General features: G+C 39.9%; 1 protein-coding gene across 1 annotated transcript in view; it reads right to left on the minus strand.

The window, feature by feature from the left end:
• Positions 1 to 1,471: 1,471 nt before the first annotated feature.
• fign (fidgetin) overlaps positions 1,472 to 10,400 on the minus strand; it is a 25,147-nt gene continuing 16,218 nt past the window's right edge. Inside the window, exon 2 of the mRNA XM_068329815.1 lies at positions 1,472 to 3,930. Within this exon, the coding sequence (XP_068185916.1) occupies positions 1,694 to 3,930 (2,237 nt within the window). The 3' untranslated portion in view covers positions 1,472 to 1,693. The remainder of the gene's footprint in view (positions 3,931 to 10,400) is intronic.

The following is a 10,400-nucleotide window of genomic DNA, read 5'->3' on the forward strand; positions in this document are numbered from 1 at the left end:
AAAAATAATAAATGTATTCTCTTCAGTGCTGTGTACAGCGAGTACAGCCGTCCAGACATGTTCTTAAAAAGGAATGCCACTCAACTCATGAATGTTGCAGTTATGGCTTGGGCTTTGTCGGGCCGATTCTTCTGTAAACTTCGCATTGAAATAATTGGTTTCAAGCCACATAATGCATTTTTGCCATTCCTTCAAATACTGTCACATTTAGATGGCACAAGATCCACTGGTGGGTGCTCGGTAATACACACCAAATTGTCCTAAGGCAAAGGCATAGCGTCTCCCAAAGCTGATATTCAGTGGTATTCCCCTTTAAGTGCATTTTGTGATGAGAAACAGATATCTTGAGAGTTATCAAAATGTAAAGCTAATAGATTTTGCACAAAGCAAAATACTGTTTGGTGTTCTCTCACAAGGTTTCCTCATCACAGGCAGAATAGGTGCTGACATTTTGCTGTCTTCATGAATTTGTTTTTCATAGATAACTTACAAACTGAGGTAGAAAGGAACTTAGGCTATACATAATCCTTAGGTTTCATTAATGATAAAACAGCAACAGGATGGAATGAAATTGCTTGAGGCAGCTGTCTTTCTCAACCCCAAGATGTTTGTCTGCACCTTTCGAATTTCTCTCAGTTCTGCATCACCACAAGCTAAAATAAAAAGGGTAAAGAGCCCCAACTGAATGACTTTGTTGTCACATAAATAAAGTAGAAATACTCTCAGACATTCATTGTAGGAGTCTTCTCATTCCATATTGAGCTTTCTGAGGTACTGTATTATGTAGCTTTACATGGTTTAATGATGGAATTTCAAATTTCACAAGCCAAATGCTCTCAGCATGCGCCTCGACTCAAACTTGTGAGGTACTATACACATCATTAACACTTTCCTGAGTTTTCAAATAGAGAACATCAAAATAAATAATGGTAGATTTTACACTGAAGTGAAACACTAAATCACTACTGTAACAATATTTTAACAGCAATTACAAAGTCATTTATTGTTTGTAAAATAATGTTTTTGTCTTTTCTTCTATAGTGAAGAGGCTATTAGAGCAACAGAATTAAGTTTGCTAGGAAACAAATTGCATTGCTCCAGCAAGAAAGTATACCAATGATATTGTAAATAAAAGATTTACATATACATAAAACCTGTGTAAGATGATGAAGTTAAACTGTAATTATGGAGATAAATTTGATCAGGTCAAATCAACCACAACTGTTCACAGAGACCACAAAACAGACACAGCTGCAGAAGACTGTTTTCATGAAAAAGAGAAAGTAAGTTTTTTGTCTCATTTTAAAGCTTTTTTTATGTATTAGCACACCAATGAGGATTGTGAGAAGAAAAAAAAACAGCACCACCTCAGGCACTTGATAGCAACTAAATGTAAAGATCAGCAGAACTGTATGTATATATGTAAATATTTATATATTTATATGTATATATACAAAAAACAGGGGTTATCTTCTTCAAATCGTTTGAGTTGTGAGTACATTGTAGCCACATAAAGCATTCAATTAATTTATACTTATGTGTGATGTCCAGACTGCAATCTTCTCTCCGAAGCTTTCACGTTCATTCCCTTTGCTCTATAGATGTTCATGTCAACACTGCTGTTATATTTCTGTTCACTAAAGGCCAGACACTATCAGTATCTGAAGTAAAACTAGGATTAAAGAAAGGTCTCTCATTGACTACAACCAAACATTTTGTTCCACTCAGTGTACATGTCAAGTTCCCTTTGTGATATGCTGGGCTGAAATTTACAGAATACATTGTCAAAGTCTTGGTATGAGACTGGCTTCATCTGAGCGGAATGAATGGTTGATAGATCGGAACCAGGAATGCCATGGAGAGGACCTACCACAGCCTCTTGGCACAGTTGGGCCACATCTAGTCCCGAAAAGCCTTCTGTCCTCTGAACCAGTAGAGACATATCTTTGTCGCTAAGACAGTAGTTGTGCTGTGAGAGTAGTTGTCTGATTATCTGGTGTCGTGCAGTCCCATCAGGCAAAGGGATGAGCAGTCGCTTGGTAAAGTACCTCCTTAGGGACTCTGGGATCTCTTCAGGCTTACTGGTAGAGCATACTACCAGGACGTGCTCCTCAGCAGAGCTCAGAATACTGTCAAGCTGCATGAGGAGCTCAGCCTTGAGCCGATTCACCGGGCTCTCCTCACTGAGCTGAGCTGAAAGCAGAAGGTCCACCTCTCTGATGAATAGCACAGCTGGTTGGCGACACCGAGCCACCAGGAAAGAGGCCTGGATGATCTTGTCCCCTTCGCTAAGCCACTTGGTCACCAAAGCTGAGCTGTTGAGCTGCAAGAAGGCAGCCCCCAATTGGCTGGCAATACAGTGGGCTAGCAGCGTTCTACCAGTTCCCTGAGGTCCAAATAAAAGGAGGCTCCGAGGTAATGTGGCGAGTCCACTATACATATCTGGCCTTAAAATGGGCCATAAAATGTCCTCCTTAATAGATGCTTTGGCCATATCCAGACCTGCAATGTCACTCCAGTCCACAGGTGGACCCTGTTGTAGAATTTCTGTGGTTACCATCTCCACCATATTGGAGTCACTGTTTTTCAGTTGTTCTTCTGCAGCATGGATGGACGAGGTAGACGCACCAATATCAGGCCCTGTGAGGGAGTGCGAGAGGCGCTGTCTGTGCTCTTCAGTTTGCTCACTCATAATGGGGGATCCGAACTTGCTGTAGGGTTCACCCGATCTGAGATCACCCACAGAACTTTTGGTTGATCCATATGATGGAGGAGTTAGTGCTCTGCCAGAATGTATAAGAAATTTCCTTTGTTGATCTGAGGACACTGGCTGCTTGGTTGGCTTAAATGCTAAAGATGATGCCTCTGCATTTCTGTCAAAGCCATTACCTCTGTTGGAGTCTGAGATACTGCCGTCTGTGGCTCTGTACATTGGACTCTGCGATGAGCGCTGTTGGTTGTAGTTGAAATTGCCAAAGGTAGAATCCATATCTCCATGTCCACTCATGTAGAAAGCTTTTCGTTTTAATGAATGTGATGTGCTACCATTCAAAGGTGTTGGCGCAATCGGTGTGTGATTATGGGACTGGTAGGTGTATCCAGGCAGTGTGGAAGGAGGAATTGGAGTAGGAGCTGCAATACCGGATGGCAGATAAGCAGAAGGAGGGGGTGCTCCCCCAGGGCTATAACCAGGGCCAACAGCAGTCTGAGAAGGGTACCCTGTTGGAGGATAATTGTAGCTGGGAAGGTTTGGAGACCCAGCATTGTAGCTCGGCACTAAGGTAGGGGGAGGAGGTGGGGGTGGTGGTTGTAACAGTCCAGCACTGTGCAAAGGAGAGGGGTGTGGGGAGGGGAGTGCTGGGGTACTCTGGCCACTGTAGCTAGAATGCAGGTAGGAGCCATTGTAACTGGTAGTGTATTCCTGAGAGGGGAGACCCGAGTGGAGACTTGTGGCTGTGTGGCTTCCACAGTTGCTGTTGGAATAGCTAGGCTCGGACAAGCTGCTAGGAACCCCCGGAGAGCTGCCTATGCTGGCCGACACCTCTGTAGGGGGTAGGGTAGCTGTCATTCCAGCTTTGCTCACAGATATAACATCTGGAGCACAGTTCATTGGGTAAATCCCCTCCTGCCAGGACTCATTCTCTGACTTTCGTCCATTCATGAGTCCAGCGGTGCCATCAGAGTAGGAACACAGCAGGGCTCTTTCATTTGGACCCTCTAAGATCCCAGAGTACTTCTCTGCATATTTCTTAAGAAGATTGGAGGCAGTCAGTGCAGAGATGTCATCATTTGCCCAAGCATACTGGTATGTTCGTTGTAAGTGCCCCCGGTAGGCCTCTACTTTGTGCGCTGGTGAGCGGGTAGTGGATGAGATGTCAAAGTGTTGCTCTGCCCATTGTGTATGCTCTGGGGTCCACTGCATCTTTAGACCTAGTTATTCCACATAAAGAAGAAAAACACCAATATAAGAATTAAATCACAGTATGCAACCAATGAAAAAGAAACATTCTAGTATCTCTATGATTATCAAATAGTACATAATTCAAATACTGTGAAAAGTTAAAGATGAAATAACAAATCAAAACATTTTATATGAATGTTCACCATTATACCAAGATGTCTCCAAATTGATAATCAGATAATACTAACTGAAAACACATCATGTTTGGTATGAGGATATGAGAGCCATTACATTGTGTGTTGGGTGGTATAATCCACTCAACACAGAGCAGAATGACACAGACATTGCAGGTCAGTCTATAATCCAACTCTCATCTGAGGCATTCTGAGATAGTTTTAAATCTGCTTGGAGGAGAGCAGCAAAGCAATCTTCCTTGGCAGCGCTCTGTTGCTTTCATCACACAAACCCCTCAGCCCAGCATGAATTACATCCACATCCAGTCTGCCTACTGCTTCCTCATCCACAGAGTGAGGGAGGGGAAAAAAATCTTCACTTGTCTTTTTCTGGAGTCTCTCCCAGTCTCTCTTGTGTGTCCCTAAGGGTTTGAGTGACATAAATAATCATGTTAGACCCTAAAGACAATCTGCAAATAAAAGTTCTTACACATGCTGTCATTTTTTTTTCTGTTTACGATTATCAGAGGATGTACCATACCCCCAAAGAATATAGACTATTAGAGAGGTTGCAGCTCAGAAAAATCAGATAGTATGCACATCTAACACCAACACTAATCTGATCAAAAATATAATATCACAAGATTTAGGCACCAAGCAGTCAACACAGCAGTCAACAGACCGGTTGCCAACAGTAGTGTTTGTCCATAGAATCGCCTCTGATTCCCTCCCAACTATTTACACACCCATCACGCTACACACTAGCACGTAATTAGCAGGATGATGCCACACTAATTGTGTTAATTTACGAGGTGTCTTTTTCCCCGATATCCACACTATGGCTCACGTGCTTGTCAGTCATCCTAGGAAATGAAAAACGTGTAAGGAGAAAAAGAAAAAATTAAAAAAGGAGAAGACAGCACAGTACTAATTCTGGAAAAAAAAAGGTTCCTGAACTGACAGAAAATTTTATGCATTAAACATAACAAAGAAAAAAATAATTGAATAGTGTTTAATTTAACTGCGTATAAAACAAAGATACCGCATCAATGGCACCCTTGAGAATAAGTCACTTATAACTGCTTTACTAGTAAGAGGTCCAGAAAGTCAGAAATTTAACCCTTCTCTACAGAGTTCAGACTGGTCCTAACCATAACCCATAATAGTGACATAAAATCACCACCATCACCACAGCAAGAACAACAAGAACAACAACAAAAACAACAACAAGAGTAGCGACGATAAGAAATATTAAATGTTCAGATCTCAGGTCACCAAATTGTTTAGATCAGCTCACTTAATACCTGTTAAAGTTAAAACTATCCAATCCATTTAGTAATTAAATTTAAAAGCAGACCTATCTCTTTTCCCTCTATGTCAAAAAAATTTACAGTCCAAATGGAAACTTTTCAAGGTCCTGATGTGGCCCACGGGTCATCAGTTGGTCTACCTGCACTGACTTATTAGTTATCTACAACATTGCTGGTCAGCTGTTTGGTGTGGGTGTAGTGCAAAAGTTTGTAATAGGAAAAATTATTTTCCAGGGCATCCTGTTTTTCCTTGATATTTCAACATAATAATACAGGTTTACCAAACTGTCAAGTTATTTTCAAATTATTGGTGTGAAAAATGGTCTTTTTAAAACAAACCTGAGAGCATTTGTACAATAACAACTAGCGCAGTGTCGTCTTCACAGGATTTATTGACACTGCAGTCAAGATAATGGTTTCTGTATAATCATTCAGCAGAGCTCATTTACACTCAAGGCACATTTTGTCAATAGCAGCTTATTGAGTGAGATTCTTAAATTACTGTTAAACCTTTCAGAACAATATGCCACTTTGGTCAATCAGTGCTACCCACAAAGTGCACTCGAGTTCTGAGTATTAGTATTTTATTAAAAAGAAACCATCCAAGATGATATTGTGAATACAGTATCCTGCTTAAAATAGACAGAGACTTTCACTCATAATATGAAAAATAACTTGAGTTTCAAATTCATGGAATGAGGCACTTTCTCTTTGGGGACAAATATCCTTAAATACAGACGGTAAAAATGCAAAGACAGAATTTTTTTTTTCTATTTTTTTTCTATTAAATGGACACAATGACTAGTTTTTCTTATCATAATATCTATAAACCATAGAATTTAAAATACAACAGAGACATTGTTATTCCTACGAAAAGTATTGATCGTTTACACACACACACACACACACTCACACACACACACACACACACACACACACACACACACACACACACACACACACACACACACACACACACACTAACACACACACATATAGGGTGGCAAATTGCCAAAGTGGGTAGCGCTGTTCAAGTCCCGCTCTGTGTGGAGCTTCCATGTTCTCCCCGTGTCTGTGTGTGTTCTCTGCACGTTCTCCGACTTCTTCCCACCTCCAAATACATGCACTTCAGGTTAATTGGCCTTTCTCAAATTGCCCGTAGATCTGAGTGTGTGCATGGTTGTCTGTCATATATGTGGCCCGTGGTGCGCTGGCATAACAACAAACAAATGCCACCATATACTGCAGTTCCACTTTCTGCCACAACCCCAGCCGAGCAGCACCGCTGCAATCGCACATGTCCAACACTCTCTGTGAGCAGCTCAGCACACACACATGCACGCACGCACGCACGCACACACACACACATACACACACACACACACACATAAACATAAAAATGACCGCAAGCACAGATAGAAATGCTTGCGGACAAGGTATATTCTTCCTTATGAACAATAAGGAAGAATATACCTCTGCAAACTCAACACGTATACTATTTCTGATGTAATTTCTTTATACACACCTCAGTCACAATCAAACTTATTGTCCTGTTATTACAGTGAAATCATTAATTGTTATTAACTCTTCTCCTCGACCGATCCCAAACATCCAACAGCACAGTTACATACTGTCAGTCATCCAATCATCTTGCTGCTGTCTTTCTAAACATGACTCTCCCTATTCCAGTTCTTGCACTACTGTAAGGTGCACCCTCTACCTCAGCATCTAGTTTTCAAGATTCATCGTATTCATCATTCATAAGCTTCACCAGGGTCATCAGGCCTTGGACTCAGAGGGAGGTATATATCTTGCTGATGCCCTTCGATCTTAATCTCCCTAAGCACCAAATACTTTAAAATATATCAATTATGACATCTCATTTGATGTAAAAAAAATATATGTAGAGGTACTTAATTAGTAAGTAAATAAATCATTAGTAGCAGTCCTTATTTGTAAACTTTGAATGATATCACACTTTTGTGTTGTGATAAAATGTCCTTTATTTCATCTAAAGGGAAATTCAAATACAACATCCACAGGTTTCTCTGTCTTTCTTTTAAATTAATTACAGAGCACTCCACAAGTGGAATGTTTTCAGATCGCCTCGAGGCAAAGCTCAAATTCCGCTGATGAGCCACCAACAAATACAGCCTTTGTTGGATCACGGCGTTTGTCAATTTATAGATCTGAAGATACTCTTTGGCAAATTAGAGATGATTGTTGGTCCAGGAAAATAGTCTTGCCGGTCAAATATTTATCAAATTTTTGGTCATAATTTGATTCACGTTTAAAAACAAAAAATGAAATAAAACACAGAAATTGTTTTATCTCTATGTATGTTAAAATGAAAAGAAAAAAAGTAAATAAAAATTTGGTAATTTGACATTGTGTTATGCTATGTATGGTGTTTAATTTTTGGTTCACTGATCATCATCGATGGAACAGAGATGCTGACCTTTTTGGGAACTATTAATCTGGCAGCCTAGGCCATTTTTAAGCAAACAAGAGTGGGCCTCCACTCTGTCTATCCAATTTCCCAATGCGTAAATTGGACTGCTGCTTGCACACTTCTCTATTCATTACTGTGCTGCTGAAAGGAAACACAGAGGTGGCAGAGCGGTTTTCTTTTCCTCTGTGTGAACATGAGTGTGTGTGTAAATGTGTGTGCGTGTTTGTGTGTGTGTGTGTGTGAGAGAGACAGAAATAAAGAGGGAGAGAGCAAGAGAGCAAAATGCCTTCCAGGAGGATTCCCAAGCATAAAAAGCTGGAATTTCTTTCCTCTTTTTTGGTTTGGGGGAGGGGAAGGTGGAAGGGTTGAGAGAGAGAGAGAGAAGTGAAAGCTGTCGTAATTGAAACGTGGCCTAATCAGACTCATTACCATTTTTACCAATTTGCACCACCAACGATGCTTATTAGGTAACTGTTTAATAAGCTGCTCTTTAGAAAACTAACTGTAATGAGCTCTTTAAAAGTCAGACTTGAACATGATTATGTATTGGAAACGTAGAGCTGAAGCAGACTGCTGCATTTAGGAGTGTACAATGTCATAATTAAGCTGCATAAACTCTGCACTTCACACCAAACAATAGTCCCAGTTGAGGAAGTAGACATGTTGGAAAGTATTTATAATTACTGATCATTACAACCCTGGGATTTTCATCCCCGGATGTAAACATAATTATGAGAGCTTTTGCTTTTATTCTGCACACAGACCTCTCTACTTGACAAGCCTGCAAATATCGCAGACAGACAGTAATTACATTTATAAATACAAACAGGCTCATATTCATATTGAAATTGACTGGAGATATTCTAAGTAGGGGTGTGATAAAACATTCTAATACAATGTGAAATGGTAATCGGTAAAGCTGGAGTCCCATTCATCTCACATATCAAGTTAAGACTATTTAAACTCAATTTAGAGGTCCATGTGCCAGTAATTCCAATCTTTACAAGGCAGGGTGCCATTTAACCTCTCATTTAGAGAAGATATGCCTTTTGTCATCGTCTTTTCCAGAGCTTCTGCCCATACGGTTCAGTCTGACCACCCATGGCAGCAAATTACTGCATGTCTCCAACACGATGAAAGTCCACTGATCCCAGTGGATACTTGCTAATCCAAACATGAAACGTGAAAAAGACTATACAAAAATGCACTCACAGTTGTTTGTCATATTTAACCTGAATGTCTGGCAACATTCTGTGATAGGTCCTGTTAGTACTTGTAACAATATTGTGCTGCAGCCACAGTGACAAGGTGGCCATTATGACAGATATCACTTACATAAAGTTATCATACATTTAAAACAGACATAATAACATCTTACAAATTGCTACCTGTTCTAAATCATTTTAAATTGGAGTTACAGAAGCTCAGATTGATATTTTCTTTATGTTGAGTTTAATGATTGTATCATTGTATGACAACCTGAATAATAAAAATTATGCCACTCTTTTTTCAGATGGTAAACTCTTTAATATAATAGTTTAGTTGTTGTTTGTTTATTAATAATATTAAAATAATAAAAGTAAGGTGCAAATTGGGGATGCTGCAAATATGTTGATTTGTAAATTCATTAACCTAATTATGTATAATAAATAATTTAATTTTTTATTCAATTCAATTATTTATTCATGCATTTATTCATCGTCATACCCAGTTCTTTCGCCATTGCGTGTTACGGAATTCTGGAGCCTACCCCAGCCAACTGGGGGCGTAAGGCAGGGTACACTCCGGGTGCAACGCCAGTCCACCATGGAGCCATGGAGAGACACACAGACAAACACGCATGCACACATTTACCCCAATGGAAAATTTGGAAAGCTCAATCCACTTGAAGCGCATGTTTTTGGAGGTGAGAGGAAGCTGGAGAACCCGGAGAGAACCCACGCAGACATGGGCAGAACATGCAAACTCCACACAGAGCGGGACTCGAACCCGGAACCGCCTTGCTGTGCGGTGACAGTGCTACCCATTGCGCCATCGTGCTGCCCTGGACAAATCTTATTCTTTATAAATACCTAAGTCATGGCAACCATCCATTTGATGTGAAGTAACATAATGAAAAATTATCGCTTCTTTTTTTCCCCAATTGGTTTCAAATAAATAAATCATCTAAATATAAGATGGGGTAGAAATGCAATGTGATTCATATTCATATCATGTGGCGTGCTGGCAGATTTTTGGTATTTCATGTATTAAATGACTTCTTATCAAAACTAGATTGCGTTGTTTTTTGGGGGTTTTTGTGCTCTAATCTTCAGATGGGGAATACTGCATTGTTTTAGTTGGTGCATATGGACATAAAGTAAATGTGTGTGTATGTGTGAATACATTGCTTTAATTAATGTGGTCAAGATATAACAAGGCAAATCATGGTTCTGCGGACCTGTGTAAAGATTCATTAGATCATTAATGTATTTTTTACTCAGTCATAGTGTGTACATTTCATATAGACAGTAATATATTCATCCAATCCCACCCCTCTGTTCAGGCATCACAAAAAACAAGTG

The sequence above is a fragment of the Antennarius striatus genome, chromosome 12 (genome assembly GCF_040054535.1).
Source record: "Antennarius striatus isolate MH-2024 chromosome 12, ASM4005453v1, whole genome shotgun sequence".
Taxonomy (NCBI): domain Eukaryota; kingdom Metazoa; phylum Chordata; class Actinopteri; order Lophiiformes; family Antennariidae; genus Antennarius; species Antennarius striatus.